We start from the raw sequence: 17,664 nt of genomic DNA, 5'->3' as shown, positions 1-17,664 counted from the left end.
AGTAGGTATTGGTAGTCATGCCCTACTTCCCTGGGAAAGCGGGTCCCTCACTATAGAAAGAAACAGAGCAACCCACAGCTACCTCACCCTGACTTTCGGGGCTGAGACACCCAGAAGGAAGAGCTTCAAACGCTCCGAGAGCCTGCGTCAACTTCCGGCCTTGGCCCTTGGCTGGGCATAGGCCTCCCTGGCCCATCACGACCCACAGCCCGCTGTGCTTCTCCACTGTACACTGTAAATGCCACGTTTATTTGTCAAAGGCGCTCAAGCCTCTAGTAAGCGCAGAACAGCAGGGCTCTCCCGCATGCTGCCCTGAGCCCAGCTCCTCAAGCATGCAGGATGGAGCTGGTGGATGCGGCCAGGGGTCCTCCAGAGCAGGCCCACTGGAAAAACACATTCTGCTCTGTCCATGCCCTCCCCTCCTAGCTTGTTCTGGCCTGCCAACAGGAAAGTGGGGCCGCCTGCCTCCACCACAGCAACCCCTTCTTGGGGGCTGCCCTCCCTCCCCTCCCCTCCCCTCCCCTTCTGATCTCCCTGGATGTCAGAGCCATGATCCATGTGCTTCAGTCCTTCACATGGGTGCCATACAGGCTGCTTCTGTGCCTCTGGTCTGTCCAGTCAGGTCTTCAGCTGGGTAGGGCAGGCTGGGCTCTGTCTGTACTTGGCATAGCCAGCTCAGGACTAGCAAGCACTTTGCTGGGGATCGAATGAGCGCAAAGGCCTGTCCAGAGAGCCGCCATAGGTGAACCTGTGGGACACCTGACTCAGGACACCCGACTCAGCACTCAGGAGCAGCAGATGCCCCTCCTGGGCTCCTGGTTGGGCCTGAAACATCTTCAGGCCTCACTTTTCCATGGCTCAGGCCAATGCCTCCTATCCCAAGAGGCTTCTCTGGCTGGGCACCAGGCTCAGGGTAAGGTCATGGATGGACAGCTAACATGGCTACTTCAAGGCCCGAAGGACAGCTTCCAGCTTCATGACCACAGCTAGGTCACCCTTCACCTTCAGCCGCCCACTCATGTAGGCCCCCAGGGGCCGCAGGTCCCTGCACAACAAGGCCTGTAGGTCCGCCTCAGCCATCTCCACCACCACGTCAGGGATGCCATCAGGTGCTCCACGTCCCACTCTGCCTTGTCCTGTTGGGAGGCAGCACTGTCATCAGTAAGAGGATACCATGTGTGGGGGGAGAGGGTAGCACAGTCACAGCCGGGGGTGTGGCCTAAACTTAATCCCCAACCCCCCAACACACAGTGGGGGTGAGGCAGGTTCCAATACAATGGCTTCAAGCCTTACTGACTGGGACTGCTTGTTGCTACTGTTTGCAAATTTATGAGTGAAGAGAATGGTAATGTTGCCTCACAGGGTGCCGAGCCTGGTAGGCAGTAGGCCTGTCTGTCCGAGGCTCCTAGATACCCGACTGAGCAGTCCTGCTGATCCCAGTGAGACCACAGCCCAGGCTGTCATTATGGGTTCATTCCAATCAGGTGGCAGGAGCAAGGGACGGTCTTTAAAGGAGCATGGCGGGGGAGGGGGAGACAAGAAGGGAAGGACAGAGGGACAGCCACACCTGCAGTGAGGTCCAGGAAGTAGACACTCTGTGTGCCACCAGGCAAGGTGACGTTGAACTGGTAGCAGGCCCCAACCTGGCTGACCAGGGCCTCCGACAGGAAGGGTTGCAGGGCTGCGAGAAGCCCCTCAGCCACGGGCTGCTTCGGGCTGGGCTCAGCCTCAGCCCCAGCCTGAGAGGCGGGTGGCTCCACCTCACTTATCATTTCCAGCGTGTCTACTGGTGGCCAACGGGGTTGAGGAGGGAGACAGAGAACAGGTCAGTGCACTGCGAAGGTCAGTAGCACACCACCCCTTTTGTGAAGTTCCTTCTTATTGCCTTTCATGCTCTGTACTCATCTCCCAGGCTGCCTCTGGGTTCCCAGCCAACACCCCCAAACCATGTCTCCGCTACTCTGGCCTGCAGCACGGTCCTTCTAACCACTTTTGCAAGACTACAGCATCTTCCCACGGAGGTCCCAGGGCCTTTGCAGACTTGCACACCTGGGCTCTTCTCCATGACCGCACTCTGGTCAGCTCTAGAAATGGAGTGGAATGAGCCAGCTGAGCTAGGGACTGGAAGTAGATCCTGCTGTATGCTGAGTCAGGAGCACTCCTTACCTGGCCCTGGGGACGGAGTACCTCCTACCGCTGAGTTCATGCTTCCCCCCAGCAGGTGGAGGGCCAACTGTTGGAGGGTGCTGTCCAGGCTGGCCACGGCTGGGCTGTCTTGGGGCGGCTGTAGTACAGCCTCCACAGCCAGCTCTACACGGTCGACCTCCAGGCCCCAAGCTCTGGTCACATCATTGATCTCCAGCTGAGGGCAGTGAGGGAAGAAGAGATGGGGGGGTCACTTGATAAGGCCTCCCTGAACATCTCTGGACAACTCACTCTAGCCACATATGGACATGGAGGACATAATGGGGAAGCGCCCAGCTGGGAATCCAGCAAGAGCCAGTCTCTTGGCTAGACCGGTGCTGAGCTGGGGAGGGAGGTGGGAACTCTAAGTAGAAGTAAAGACCTTCTCAGCAAACCCCAGACAGCAGACTCGAGAAAGTTCCACATAGATTCTCAAGTATGGAATGGGGCACTGGTCAGAACTGAGGGTTCCAGGTAGTCTCTTCCTGCTCAGTTGGATTTGTTCTGAGGACAAGGAACCCCGAGAGGAGTTTATAGACATGGAGGTGGCCAAGCAATCAGACTCCCTTTTGGAGAACGATCGTCCTGGTGCTGTGCAGACACTGTTGGAGAGGGTCAGGAGTGGAGGAATGGTTTCACTGCAGGCAAGAGATGAGGGTGGCTGGGCAGAGGGCAGGGGTGTGGTGAGGGGGCCAGGAGGGCTGGGCAGGGGGCAGGGGGTGTGGTGAGGGGGCCAGGAGGGCTGGGCAGAGGGCAGGGGTGTGGTGAGGGGGCCAGGAGGGCTAGGCAGAGGGCAGGGGTGTGGTGAGGGGGCCAGGAGGGCTGGGCAGAGGGCAGGGGTGTGGTGAGGGGGCCAGGAGGGCTGGGCAGAGGGCAGGGGTGTGGTGAGGGGGCCAGGAGGGCTGGGCAGAGGGCAGGGGTGTGGTGAGGGGGCCAGGAGGGCTGGGCAGAGGGCAGGGGTGTGGTGAGGGGGCCAGGAGGGCTGGGCAGAGGGCAGGGGAGGGGAAGGAGAGGGAGACAGAAGCAGCAAGGGAGGCCTGCCTTGCAAACTGCCAGGTCACAGCAGGCACAGGAGGGAAACAGCCTGTACAATGCATATGGATGATGCAGGGGAGGGGAAGGCAGGCTCCTGGGGTCATGATGGCATTCTCCTAGAGGACACACGAGGGTGGGAAGGGGAGGGTAGCAGCTACTGTCATACAGTTAGCTCAAGGTGTCTGAGAATGGTTTTGTAAGTTTCCAAAGGATAAAGGCAGCAGGGTGCCCAAGCAGAAGACTAGAGGATATTGCTGTGAGCCCTGGACTCTCCCAGGCCTACGACAGAAACGTGGACACCGTAGGGCAGGAGACCAGGCAGGGCTGGGGTGGAAGGACCCAATGGAGACTGTTGCCACTCGGTGCAACAGGGGAAGGGCTGAGAAACACCTACTGGCCAGACCAGAGGGAGGTCACTGGTGACAGCCAGAGCTAAGTCTGAACAAAGCTCAGACCAAGGATGGAGAGAGAGGAACAGAACCTTCTGGAAGGAAGGGAAGAGGGGATGAGAGCTTGAGGGAGGAGGAAAGCGAATCCCTGGGATCCTTGGGAGAGAGGTGGGACCAGGCAGGACCCAGTTCAGGGAGGAGCCTCCAGGAGGGAAGCAGGAAGCACAGATGCAGAGATGCAGAGAATATAAAAGTTCTGCCTCAAGTCTCTCCTGACAGTGAAGAGGCAAGATGGAGGGAGCAAGGGGCGGGGCTGCAGGAGGGCGGTGTGGACGGAGGGCAAGGGGCGGAGCTGCAGGAGGGCGGTGTGGACGGAGAGCAAGGGGCGGAGCTGCAGGAGGGCGGTGTGGACGGAGCTGCAGGAGGGCGGGGCTTCAGGAGGGCGGTGTGGACGGAGAGTAAGGGGCGGAGCTGCAGGAGGGCGGTGTGGACGGAGAGCAAGGGGCGGAGCTGCGGGAGGGCGGTGTGGTCAGAGTAAGGGACGGAGCTGCAGGAGGCCGTGGAGGGCTAAGAAGCTGTTGGCCAAAACGCAACTGAGGAAGAGGCTAAGGAAGAGGTGAGAGGTGTCCACAACCCTTACAGATGGGAAAGGAAATGGCACATGCACACCTGCTTGAACCAGGACTTGAGGGACAGATATGCAGCTCCTGAGGTTTCCTTTCAGCTCTACTCTACCAGATGTACATGGACCCTGGGCAATGGACCCGAAGTGACTTTCACAACCTAGATGGACTTCTTCCAAGCTGCCCCTCTCACATCAAAGCAATGCAACTTTAAGACTGAGTTTATCGTCCTAAAGATGAATTATAACGGGATGTGCTGGTATGAAGAAAATCTGGTAGCATTGTATTACCTGAGTTGTATTAGTTTGAACACTGCATTGTGGGTAGGAGCAGATGGTCTAGCCCTGGCCCAGAACTGCCCTCTACCATGAATGGCTCTCAGAACCAAGTGGAACAGTTTCTGGGCTTTGGTTCCCCTCTTCTATTAAAAGGACAAATACCGGCCCTCTCACAGTGAAAATGGGAAGGTGAGATGCTGTTGGGCAGGTACTAGTACTGAAAGCCATAAAATGCTGGGCCCGGGGCCGGTGGGCTCAGCAGTAGAATGTTTGTCTAGCATGCCCACGGCTCTGAGTTCCATCCCCAACTGGCATTGCCATAAAACAACCACTGTGCCTATAGGACCACTGTTACGGCTGGAAAGAGGATTTCGGTATGAATTTCATTCCGCTCCAGTGGGGGTGCTTGGTGAAGCTGGACAAACACTAGGCCCCACAGGAGAGGAAGCACAAGTTGGATGTGGAAGGACAGCCACCGCACATGTAATCGACAGGAAAGAAGGTGAATTCCAGGGTACCTAATTTTTCATACATGTAGAGCAGGGACAGGAAGAAGACTCAGGTGCCCCATGTCTCAGTTCTGTTCTAAACAAGAAAACAAGACCACAAAAACTCACGTGCGGGAGTCCCAAGCATGTGACTGCACCCAGAGGGCCCTGATCATCTCCTTACCCACCAGAACAGAAACTGCAAGGGCTGTGATCACAGAAGCGGTGAAGGGTAATATCTCAACAGTCAGAGGCAGGTCCCCAACAAGTTCCGCCAGAGCACTTCTTTTCAGGATACGTGTGCTCAAGATGAGTGAGCCAGATCACCTCTGCTGCTCACCTTGGGGCCTCACCCAGATTCTTTTCAGACTGTGTGTTGGGACACACAGTGAGCTAAGACCCAGAGTAACCTGGTCCTTGTTCAAAGTGACCTGGCAGAGAAAGCCAGGCCCTGCTGCCAGGTCCTGAGCCGCGCCTTGGAGAAGCCACCTACCAGGAGTTGGTCACTGATCTTGAGCTTCTCCATCTGGATCTCCTGCAGTGGCCTCCTGAGTAGGGCCTTGGTCATGGCGTTGTGAGCTGTCATTCGGGTGGCGGTGTTTAGGTCCTTCACAGCCATCACGGAGAGCACTGGGTCCCAGATGCGAAACTGGACATCAGCTCCCACAGATAACACAGCCCCATCCTTAGAGGCCAACTGTTTCGGAAGACCACAATAGAAACAACATTAAAAGGGCCAGGGGCTAATGGAAGGTCAAACCCACTAAGACCATCCAGCTTGACCCACCTGTCTGGCAGCTAGCTCCTCGAAGACAAAATGGTATCTCCAAGTAGGTGGGGTCAGGTATGGCTCAAAGCCCGGATATACTCATAATTCACCATGCATGGCCCCATTCCTCCTGTGCAGGGCAGCTAAGACGCCCCTCACCTTGCAAGGAGGAACATTGAAGGCTCGGGTCCTCAGGTCCACCCTCTGGAAGGAGTCAATGAAGGGCAGGAGAAGAACCATGCCAGGCCCTTGGGGAGTGCGGATCCGGCCCAGTCGGAACACAATCATCCTCTCATAGGTGGGCACGATCTGTTTGTGATGGCGAAAGAAAGGGTTTGGAAGTGGGTTTGCCTAGGCTGGCCAAAGTCATTTGCCAGATCCCTCTCGGCCCTCCTCACCTCACCTGCCAGTCAAATATCCGTTGGTGTATATGGTGTGTGTGAAGGCCAGAGGCAAACCTGGGCCACTTCCTATTTTCATCTTTCTCTGCCATGAGGTGAAAGACCTCCTGTGGTATAGTGTGATGCTCTGCTCAGACACACTGGGTCAAGCAGCCAGAGGCCGACACTTCTGAAGCTGAGGGCCAAACTAAGCCTGCCCTCTCAACAGTTTCTGAAGGATATTTTGTCACAGTGACAAAAATACCAACACACTTAGCTGTGCTTAGTTAGATGGGAGACCCGAGGCTCTGAGACACTGAACTCAGAGACATGCTCAGTGATCAGACAGTCCCTCTGGTGAAAGGGCCTTGATCAGAACGCTGTTCTCAGGAATGGGCCATGTCCCCACAAGTACTTACTTGATCCGGAGAAACTACCTCTGTGGCTTGAAGCTAATCATGACTCACTCCAGGGAGCTGTTTGCTCTTGGATTAGTTGGGGAAAAGCCCTGGCTGCTCTAACAAATGCCCTGAGCAAACGGCTTCACCACCTTCAGGTCCCTGGAGCCTCTCAAGAAGTAGTTAAATCTAAGTTGAGAACTAAAGGCAAGTGAGGCCAAGCCACATGTCCATGGTCGTAGGGCATGTATTTCAGTGGCACTGTAGAAGCAGGACCTGGGTTCATCTTAGTGCTCCCTTCTAGATTGCACAAACACAGGGCCTTTCTAGGGATGTCACTGCCCAGGACCATGCAAAGGGAAAGGCCTGCCCGGGCTTCACCTTCGCTGGAGCTGTCAGGCCTGGTGGGTGCTCAATTACAGCTGTGTGTCTCATCTTTTCCTATAAGCACCAGCGCTTCTGTGAAATGAGGCCTGAGTTCTGCTGGGCAAGGTGGGAGCTTTTCTTTCAACTGGACAGGAGCAAGAGGCAGGGCAGAGGCAGGACGACCTGGCAAAGGTATATGTCTAGATTCTAGGATTCAGAAAACTTATTTCTACTCCTTCCTGTCTCCCAAGATGGTCTTGGTTAAGTCTCAGCCTCAGTTTATTCATCTGAAGGATGGGGACTGTCCTAGTTTCTCTTGTAGCTGTCATAAACACTGTGATCAAAAGAAACTTGGGGCCGGGTGGCGGTGGCGCATGCCATTAATCCCAGCACTCGGGAGGCAAAGCCAGGCGGATCTCTGTGAGTTCGAGGCCAGCCTGGTCTACAGAGCGAGATCCAGGACAGGCACCAAAACTACACAGAGAAACCCTGTCTCAATAATAATAATAATAATTTAAATAAAAAGAAACTTGGGGAGAAAAGAGTTTACTTGGTGTACAGGCTACAGACTATTACTGATTGGGGCTAGAGCAGGAAATCAAGTAGGAAACGGGATGGGGGGGTGGGAGTGGGGTCAGAACTGAGCAGAGATCAAGTAGAATCATGGCTACTGGCTTGCCCCACCTCCCCTGCTTGCTCAGCTAGCTCAGGCCCAGCTGTCTAGGGAAGGCACCCCAGGGGGCTGGGCTCTCCTACACCTCTCAGCAATCTAAATGCCCCCAAGACATGGCCACTGACCATGGGATGGAGGTAATCCCTCAGCTGAGGTCCCCTCTTCACAGGCACATCAAGCTGACTACCAAGATAAGCCACCCAAAACTGAACAACCCTAGGCCTGCCTGTTTCAGAGAGGAGTGATGGCATTTAGAGGCAAGGGGCCAAATAGGGGGAATCCATTCACTAATGCCAAAGCTTTCACTGTGTCTACCAACTCCCCAACAGCATCCAGCCAGCCTTACCTTCAAAGCAAACCAGCCAGAAATGGGGAAGGTGAGCAGCAGCAGCAAGAACCCCAGGAAACTGATGAGGCCATGGCAGAGACAGGAGGACCAGCTCTCAGGGGCATCTGGGGACAAAAGAGAGGAAGCAACCACAGAATGCCAGGTGGGCTTGGCAGGGCAACTTCAAGTACAGTGTACCGGGAGTACAGTGGGGCATGTGCACATTTTACCTGTCTTCTGCTTCGGAGGCTCCCCATAGCTACTTAGGGACCATGCATCATAACTAACTGGTCTCAAGTGCAACACCCCACACAAGGCTTTTCTCTCCTAGGTAAGAGCCACTGAATCTGAAAACACAACCCATGTGATGTTCTCTTTGCTGGACATAGCAGGAATCAACAAATCCTTGTCTAATGTGTACTGCCCACCCAAACCTGGAAGAGAACACTCATGCTGTGGAACTAACTTCTGTGCTTTCAAGGGGTCCCTATGGAGAAAGGGCCTCAGCTAAAAAGGATAAAACAGTAATTGTTCATCAATAAGAGTCACCGCGAGACTAAAGTGTCCTTTTCTAGTTCAGTCCTCACTCCTGCTTTAATATCCTAAAAAATTTTAATGCATTTTTCAATTCAAGCCCTTTGGAGGGAAGAGCTGGGAAGAAGAGCCTAAAGACAAAGATTCTAACCCTTGCAGAACCAAAAATCGAGAATGGGTGTTGAGCAGACATCCCCAGAATCTAGGGTGAGATTGTTGTCTGCTCTTCTCCCAGCCCTAGACAGACAGGAAGATCCAAAGAGACTGTTCTATGCTTCAGGGAGCCTCTGCCCGCAGCGCTTTCTAAGTCCCAAACTCTGATCTTTTCGGGAAAGGAATCTTTGGTCAGAGGCACTCCTAAGAGCAGTGGGCAGAACACAGGAAATTCGTTCATCCATGCCAGAGTTCAAGTACTATCAATACAGAAGTACCACAGGGGGCCCAAATTCTTCACGGTCAGGCCAAAGAAGCCACAGAAGGCTCTGGAGCAAGAAAGAGCCAAAGCAAGTAAGCTGGCCTGCCTTTTTGTTCTGTGCATCTCACCAGTACACAGGAGACGCCTGGTCCCTGCGCTGCTACCCTAGGGTGATTCTTTTTCCATTTCTCTGCAGGTGCTTTTAGGTTGCTTGTGGCCGCCTCTGCCTAGGATGCTGTTTTCTTTCTATGCATGAGCTATCATGAAAATAGTAACGTGATGAGCTGAGATTCGGGAAGATGAGGCTAAGCTGCTAGTTCCGAAGCTGTAGCTGGTGGTCCCAGCGAAGACAAAGTAGCAGCCTCCCAACGCCTTGTTTGGTACCCTCTCCACATCTTATTCCCTTCGTGCTCCCTCCTCCTAGAGACAGGGAGTACAAGTGTGGGGGCACCGGCCGGCCAGTCCCTATACGGTCCACCGTGCCAGGCTGCCACTCACCGGCCCCCGGCCCCACGCCGCCCGGCTCTGGGGACAAGCAGCCCTTCTGCGAACCCAGAAAGCTGAAACTCGACTGCTGGAAACGATCGAAATCCCCTAAGGGCAGCGCCCGGTAGCCTGATCTGCCGAACATGACTTCTGACCCGGGACACGCCCCGCGCCTCCACCAGGCGCCAGCTCTGCCCAGCCCGCTGCAGCTCCGCCCCGCCTCGCCCCCGCCGCTTCCGGCTTCACTTGCGCCGCCAAGGACAGTGGCCGGGCAGGAGCAGGAAGCAGGCGGGATCCGCACCCGCTGTCCCACAGCGCCCTCTGCGCTGGGAAGACTGAACTGTGGTCGCACAGTTTTGAGGTCGTGGCTGGCCTTGGTTCTAATCTAGAGCTTCTTGAAAGGTGATGGCCACCCCTAATCTTTTACCTGGCCTTAAGAAAGGAGGGGAGGAAGTTTGGCTTAAAAAGAGCATTACGGGAGTCGGGCGGCGGTGGCGCACGCCTTTAATCCCAGCACTCAGAGGCAGGCGGGTCTCGACAGGCACCAAAACCACGCAGAGAAACCAAAAATAATAAATGATTGATAGATAGATAGATAGGTAGGTAGGTAGATAGATAGATAGATAGATAGATAGATAGATGATAGATAAATAGATGACAGACATATAGATGACAGACAGATAGATAGATAGATAGATAGATAAAAAGAGCATCACAGGAGCCTTTTCTCCAGAATCAAGGAAATGTCATCTGCCTCAGAGTACTCCTCCAAACTCAACACACTGAGGAATGTGCTTTATCCAGATTTAGGCTTCCTCCTGGGCATTATTGGTCTTTTTCTGTTTCCCCACAGCCCAGGAAACAGACCCTGTCATATAGAGCACTGTGCTTACTTGCTTAATGATGGCAGACCCAAGTCATTGTGGACAAGGTGAAGTCAGAAGGCCTGAACTTTGGTATAAAGGAGAAATTACACGTGCAGACACCTCAGGAAACATGGCAGTGTGGTGGTGGTGGTGCTGCTGCTGGTGGTGGTGGCAGAGTTATCACAGCGCTACATCAGACTCCTTGATCCAGGTACTTGAGGTAAATTGTCTTTCCATGGCTTTAGAAAACCCAAAGGGAGGGAGCAAATGTACTCCAATAGGATGCTGGGGAGGCTGTCAGGAGGCCATTTTATAAAACCAGAAAAGAATAAAGCTTTCCCAATCTTGCTTCCCCAGATCCTACCATAGCCCATTTCTAAGTCCCTCTGCCTATGACTGTTGGCTAATTTTATGTCACCTTGACACAAGCAAGCTGGAATCATGAAAGAAGAGGTAACTCCAATTGAGAAAATGTCTCCATAAGATCCGGCTGTAGGCAAGCTGTAGAACATTTTCTTAATTAACGATTGATGTGGGAGGGCCCATCCCACTGTGGGCTTTATAAGAAAGCAGGCTGAGCAATCCATGGAGAGCAAGCCAGTAAGCAGCACCCCTCCATGGTCTCTGTATCAGTCCCTGCCTCCACGATCCTGCCATGTTTGAGTCCCTGTTCTGGTTTCCTTCACTGATGAACTACAGTGTGACAGTGTAAGCAGAATAAACCCTTTCCTCCCCAACTTGCTTTTTGATTATGGTGTTTTGTCAAAGGTCACAACAATAAAAACCATGAGACAAGTTGGTATCAGGAGTGGGGTTTAGATGTAGTCAAGTTGACAACCAAGAATAACCCTCACAATTCCACTCCTTGTCAACTTGACACACAATCATGTCTCCTTATGTTGTGATTAATTTCCAAATGAAAACAATAAGCAGGTCATAATAATGCCTAAATATAATATAACTATCCCACATATAAATTGCAAACACATTATATATTTAACAGTGTGTCATAATTACACCTAACATAACTATCCCTCATACAACTACAAATGCATTATACATTTAGAATAGGTGACAATGTCCCTTGAGGGACATTCTTTTAGTATCTCAGACTTAAATATGATAACCATTGATATTCTCTTAATTGATGTTACATCACATGATAATGAAATTGAGAAAAGAAAATAAATATTTGTACAAACACATTCTTAACAAAATATGACAGAAACAACTGTCCACTCCATTTGACTGGTCTTAGTTTGATGGCCTCATTTTAAAGGCCAAGGATTACAGGTCAGCCTGGAGGTATGGGACACCTGCAAGGCCTCTTGTAGTCTCTTGGCTGTTGTGTCTCCCTTCAGCACCCTCCTAACCCCAACTTTAAGTTTACAACAGTGGGGACCTGTCACCATCCCTTCTAATCTGTTTCATATAGAACACAGCACAGGATGGATTACACAGGGACCAGAAAAGTGGGTGGGAACAGATTGGAGTGGAAGCCAAAGGCTCTGGCCAACGAGACTAACTGCAGGTGTGCCTTTTCCCTCGCCCACTGGATTCGGAATCTCTTTTCACTGGCCAAGAGCTACCTTTCTGTCTCCTTGCTCTCTTCACTGCTTCTGGCCAGTTCTCCCCGCTGTCTCCCTGCTCTCTTCCACCTCACATTCACCAGACCCACGGTCACTCAAGGCATCATCCTGTTCTGTCTTTCACCAATGTCCTCCCACCTGACTCTGGTCCTCCTCGGCATCCCACAGCCACTTCTCATAAGCCTCCTGTCTCAAGGTCATCAGACAGACATAGCTGACACCATGTACCAAACCCTTCACCAACTCTCAGATAAAATAGAACTGGCCAGTCTCTGGCCTTGTGATTAATCTCCTCTTCTTGGGTATCATTTTTCAGGAGCTCCATCTCAAATCTGAAAATGGTCCTGACTACTTCCCAAACAAGCTCTCCTGTTTCAAACCTCCACTCCTTTCCAGGTGCCTGCCTTTAAAGTGTCCCCACAGCCCTGAATCCCTAGTGACTTCCTCCTGCATGCTCCATTCTCAGCTGAGGGATGCCTTTCCAGGCAGACCCATCCCAATTCTGGGTCTCGGTCTCCATTTGGGGTTGCTTGGGTGTTCTCTCAAAGAGGGGTTTATTTCTTAATAAAGAAAGAGCCTCTCAAAGAGGGGTTCTTAACTGGGGAGGCACAAATCTGTGAGGTGAGCTGAGTGAGCTCACAGACAGGTCTGGAACAGGGAAATGCCTGTCAGCCAGTCAGCTCTGCATCTCTCCTAGTATGCATATTGTGTGCGTGGCAGGATCTTTCTTCGTAGATCTTTTAGAGTCATGCCACCACTCTGGGCTTGTCTGTTGGTTCGTTTGGTTAACCTCTCTGGTTCTACCCGAGGCGGCTCCATAGCTCCCCAGTCTTTCCCTTCCAACTCCCGAAGAGTGACTTTAGAACCAGCCTCTCCGCCTCTAGACACGCCCCCGCCCTGTCTCACTTCCTCTCGGGAGGCGGGCCCTCGGCGAGCACCGCCTCGCTGGACAGCTCAGGCTGCACAGTTTTCTGGCTGCAGTCTGGGATTTATCTCCCGCCCTCACAGACCCAAATCCAGAAACCGAAACTGCACCGGTTCCCATGCAGAAGGCGCCCTCACCCACTGGATCTCCCTGCCTCCAACAGGACCCTGCCCTGACCCCCACGCCAACCATGCCTCCCCCGGAGGACCCCTCCGAAGACCATGAACACAACCAAAACCCCGCGGAGGTACTACTGGGTTAGGAGATGAAGGGCTGATAGGGTTTTATTTGTTTGCTTTGGTGGGGGAGTTGAGAATGAAGAAGGCTTTTATAGAGATGGCAGTTTAATGTTCTAGAGAGAAACCAAGGTCCTCATCCTCCCATCTGGGCAGGGGCAGGACAGATAGCAGAGAATAAAAAGAGGAACCAGAATGAGTTAGGGGAACCACGGGTTTAGTCCGGGTAGTAATGAGATGGGCCACTCCTACCCCCTGGAGCCTTGTCTTTTAGCTCCTACCTCAGATGAAAAACGCGTCCAGGGAGAAGGCCAGGCCAGGAGTCCCCTTTGCCATAGCCTGGAGCTAAAGACATGCCCCAAACATGACAAAACCATTTACACCCCCTCACAGCAGTGGTAGCACATGCCAGGAGCAACAGTACTCAAGACATAGGTGCTGGAGGAGGGTAAGTTCCAGGCCAACAGTACTCAAGACATAGGTGCTGGAGGAGGGTAAGTTCCAGGCCAACAGTACTCAAGACATAGGTGCTGGAGGAGGATATAAGTTCCAGGCCAGCCTGGTCTGCACAGAGAGTTCAAGACTGTTGAGGACGGCACAGCAAAACCCTGTTCCAGAACAAACAAAGAAAACTCGGCCCCCACCGAAGTGCTGTCTTGGCTGAAACCAAGACGACTCATGCGGCTTCTCTCTCTTTTGACTTTCATAGATTTATTTTTATCTTATGTGTATGAGGTTTAGGGATTTTTTATTTGTTTTGTTTTCCTGAGACAGGGCCTCACTATATAGTAGTGGCAGGGCTGGCGCTCACTAGGCTGGCCTCAAACTCATAGAGACTACCGTCTTTACCTTCTGAGTGCTGGGATTAAAGGTGTGTGCCACCATGCCCTACTCATGTGGCTTCTCTTAAGGAAGCCTAGTTCTTGGTCCTCCTGGAAGGTTTACCTCAACCTGCCATACTTATCTCCAAAGAAACTACTTCTGTCCCTTCTTTCCTTATTCTTTCCCCCCTTTCCTCTTCACAAAAGCTCAAATAATGCCACATTGTCATAACTTTTTAATTATTAGCATTATATAGCTAAGGATTAACAGGACTAGTTACATTTATGGATACTTCTCATGCACCAGGCACTGTATTGGAGCACTTTGTACCCTTTAAACAGTAGCTATACTTCCTCTGTTTCTATGAACTTAATTGTTCTAATATTTCATATAAATGGAATTGCATAATATTTCTCACTTTATGGCAGGCATATTTACCATAATGTTCTCAAGGTTCATCCATGTTGTTGCATGTAATCAGAATTTCATTCCTTTTAAAGTGTGAATGCTATTCCATTATGTGTTCAGACACACTTTGTCCATGCATTCATGTGCTAGTCAGAACTTGGGCCGTTGTGACTGCTGTGGTTAGTGCTGTGGGCACATTAGTATATAAATATCTGTTTGGAATGTCCCCCAGTTCTTCTGGGTGTATGTGAAAGGTGGAAGTTCTGATTATAGAGTAGTTCTATGTCTGACTTTTTGAGGACCATAAGCACTTTATATAAGGTTGGTACTTTTGCCTATCTGCTTTCCAAACTTGAGTCTCCTGAAGGCAAAGATGTATCCAATCTTGTATCTCATGGCCTACTAGTGGGTCTAATGGTAAGTAAATGGGGGCCCGGTAAATTGTGCAGTGAAAGCTTCAAGGCCTGAGTAACTGGGGTGCCGATAAGCCAGGGCATGATCCAATGACTCCCTGGGATGGAATGCGAGGTCCTACCTATTCCAGCCTCCAGATGCAGGGATGTTTGGACGGTCGGGCGGGGGGGGGGGGGGGGGTGGAGGGAAAGGACTTCTGGGCTTTCTGTAGGCCTTATTTCTTTCTTTGGTTCACTAGCAAGCCATGAAGGAGGAATTCCAGTTTCTGCGCTGTCCGGGCTGCCAGGCCCAAGCCAGGTGCCCCAAGCTGCTGCCTTGCCTGCACACGCTGTGCTCTGGATGCCTGGAGGCGTCGGGCTTGCAGTGCCGGATCTGCCAGGCGCCGGGGGCTGGCGCTGAGGAGGCCCTGGATAACGTGTTCTTCGAGAGCCTGCAGCGGCGCCTGGCGGTATTCCGACAGATCGTGGATGTGCAGGCTGCGTGTACCCGCTGCAAAGAGCCGGCTGACTTCTGGTGTTTCGAATGTGAGCAGCTCATGTGCCACAAATGCTTCGACGCGCACCAGTGGTACCTCAAGCACGAGGCCCGGCCCCTGGCCGAGCTCCGCGACAGCTCAGTTCGCGAATTCCTCGACAGTACGCGCAAGTCCAACATCTTCTGCTCCAATACCAACCATCGCACCCCCGCGCCGACCAAGTGAGTGGAGCATCCTGGAGCCAGGGGTGGGAGCTTCCGGGAGCTGGTCACTCAAAATGCGGTCCTCTGACTTGTAGTCGTTTCTAATGCGCCTCTGAAATATATAGTGCTGCAGAATCACCCTTACCTAGTATGTCTTTAGGACAAAGATTTTCAGGGTGCCATTGCAAGTGAGGTGTAGAAACAGTACGTTTTAGTACATGCCACAGAATTTTAGATGTCTTAAGAGTGGACTCTTCCTCAGGGGTCCCAGGGAGTCTCAGTAGGGCTGGATGTTAAGATAAAGGGCAGGTAAATGGTGTCTGAAAAGTTGAAACTATATCATCTGGGAGTGCTGGCTGAAAATATCTACATGAAAAGAGCAAAGAAAAAGAAAAGAGAAATTCGAAAACTGTAACTATTTTTGTTAAACGGCATGTTTTAATTTCATGTTTACATAGGGAATATATTTATGTGGCTCCCAAACCAAATGTGTACTATAATAAAAGAGCCGTCTCTATTTCCTTCCCATCCGCTTAGTTTTCCACACTTTCCCTCTTCCACAGGGCAGCTGCCCTTACTAATTTTGAATGCTTCTTGTAAGTTTCTTTGTGAATATACATGCAGAGAGAGTAGCTTTATAAGGGCTTGTCTCTTCCTTTTTAGCCAATAAGGTAGTGTATAATGCATGAACCCTTGACTCCTCACAAGCAGATTGCTTGCACGTGGTTCTGCCTAACAGGACTAGTAGTTCTTGGGAAATCAGCGGCAGCAGAAAGCATTTCCTCATATGGGGTACTCCTTAACCTACAGACTCTGTACTCCAGGAGCTTGCTTCCGGCCAGAGTCTCAGAGGAGTCCTGCCTGCCCCTGCTGGCCTCCTCAGCGTTCACTGCTGCTCCATTTGCATTTCATTGGGCACTGTTGAGATCAAATGGCTTTCCTGTCCTTGTGTTTCCTCCTTTGTGAATTGGCAGTTTGAAAGCTGGTTTGCTTTTTCCTTTGAGGAGTTTGTCCCTCTGTAAGACTCTGTGGTGATAGTCTTTCACTTAGTATGTGATATCGTATTTAGAATAACTCTTTAGTTTTAGGCAATCAAATGCATCAATCTCTCTCTTGATGGTGTATGGTTTTAATGCAGTCCAAGGAAGAGCTCATGTCTATGTTAAAAATAATCTCTATATGTTCTATGGTCTTTTAGTATGATGAGTTAAATGAATATCTTTTCTTTGAACTGGATTTTGGTTCCTAGGAGGAAAAATTCAACTTGGATCTTGATATACTATTAATTTCATTCCTATCTAGTTAGTTACATTTTGAAATATTTTAATATTAGGCTATTCTTTGTAAGTATAATCAATTTAGTATGAAGTATATATGGTTTCTGCACTGGGTTTCCTGTCTGTTTTATACTAATCTCTTTAATTTGTAATCTTTCATTTCTTTGAGCATGATAATACAGTCTTTCATAGGGAGTGATTGATTTCTTCACCCCCTCAGAGAAGTGCTCGACTTCCTGAGAACTCTAAGCCACTTCAAGATTACTCATAAGCCAGGAAGCCTTCAATACCCGCACTAGGGTAGCAGAGGCAGGCAGATCTTTATGAGTTTGAGGAATCCAGTCTACATAGCAAGTTCCAGGCTAGCCAGTGCTACAAAGTGAGACCCTGCCTTTAAAAAAAAAAAAATTACTTATAATGCCAAAAAATATAAATGCCATGTAAATGGGTTTTTATTATACTTAACTATATTTGGGAATAATGATTTCTAAAAGCCTGTATAAGTACAATATGAATTGTGTGTATGTATGTGTGTGTATGTATATTCTCATGCACACACGAGTGCATGTGGAAGCCAGGGGACAATTTTGGATGTTGTTCTCTCTCTCTCTCTCTCTTTAAACTAGTGGTTATGGAAATTTTTTTCACCAACCTCAGTGTCGTAAATAATCCACAATTTCCCTTTGGCCACAAGTCAAAATAAACCACCATGGCCTTTGCCATTGAGCTGCCATGTAGCTCATGCTGGGGAAGCATCACAAGAGGTAGCTTTTAACCAGGCTTAGGGTCTGCCCTCAAGTCACTGGCATTTGATCACCATGCCTGTGGAGTGGATTGGTTCAGCCTACCATCTTGCCATGCCTGTAGTGTATTGGAATGCCTCTGTTAAGTATTGGAATGTGAGTACAAACAGACCCCGCCTTGCCTTCTTGGGTATCTGGGGTGGACAAACAGAACCAGCAGTGAGCAGCAAAGGCTGCAGGGTGACCAGGCAGGGGGGCTGTCTCACTAACTACTCTTTGAGCCTGTGTTTTCACAGTGACTCGGACCACACTGGCTCCTTTGTTGTTCCCTTGACAGCATTACCTGCCCAGGACACTGAT

General features: G+C 51.1%; 2 protein-coding genes across 9 annotated transcripts in view; one reads left to right on the top strand and one right to left on the bottom strand.

The window, feature by feature from the left end:
- Positions 1 to 226: 226 nt before the first annotated feature.
- Positions 227 to 9,572, bottom strand: Stoml1 (stomatin like 1). 3 transcript variants are annotated; one of them, XM_036193969.1, is made up of 7 exons: positions 9,359 to 9,572; positions 7,930 to 8,036; positions 5,926 to 6,075; positions 5,491 to 5,694; positions 2,167 to 2,362; positions 1,568 to 1,786; positions 227 to 1,136 (listed from the first exon to the last, which is right to left on the bottom strand). In XM_036193969.1, exons 1-7 carry the CDS (start codon positions 9,489 to 9,491, stop codon positions 943 to 945), a joined length of 1,203 nt encoding a protein of 400 aa, XP_036049862.1. In that variant the 5' UTR covers positions 9,492 to 9,572; the 3' UTR covers positions 227 to 942. The 3 variants fall into 3 exon arrangements, with proteins under 3 accessions (XP_036049862.1, XP_036049863.1, XP_036049864.1); XM_036193970.1 differs by having other exon boundaries at positions 1,568 to 1,783; XM_036193971.1 differs by lacking the exons at positions 5,926 to 6,075; positions 7,930 to 8,036; positions 9,359 to 9,572 and adding an exon at positions 5,785 to 5,852.
- Positions 9,573 to 12,782: 3,210 nt separating this feature from the next.
- The window catches only part of Pml (PML nuclear body scaffold), a 47,610-nt gene continuing 42,728 nt past the window's right edge, over positions 12,783 to 17,664 (top strand). For all 6 annotated transcript variants that reach the window (XR_004945394.1, XR_004945393.1, XM_036191689.1 and 3 more), the window contains exons 1-2: positions 12,783 to 12,973; positions 14,845 to 15,302. Coding sequence is in view for 4 of the 6 variants with exons in the window: in XM_036191689.1 (XP_036047582.1) it covers positions 12,845 to 12,973; positions 14,845 to 15,302 (587 nt within the window). In the remaining 2 variants the exon portion in view is untranslated. The remainder of the gene's footprint in view (positions 12,974 to 14,844; positions 15,303 to 17,664) is intronic.

This window comes from Onychomys torridus, chromosome 7 (genome assembly GCF_903995425.1).
Source record: "Onychomys torridus chromosome 7, mOncTor1.1, whole genome shotgun sequence".
In the NCBI taxonomy this organism is placed as follows: Eukaryota; Metazoa; Chordata; class Mammalia; order Rodentia; family Cricetidae; genus Onychomys; species Onychomys torridus.
Note: the sequence above shows the minus strand (reverse complement) of the source record. Positions and strands in the feature narration are given on the sequence as shown.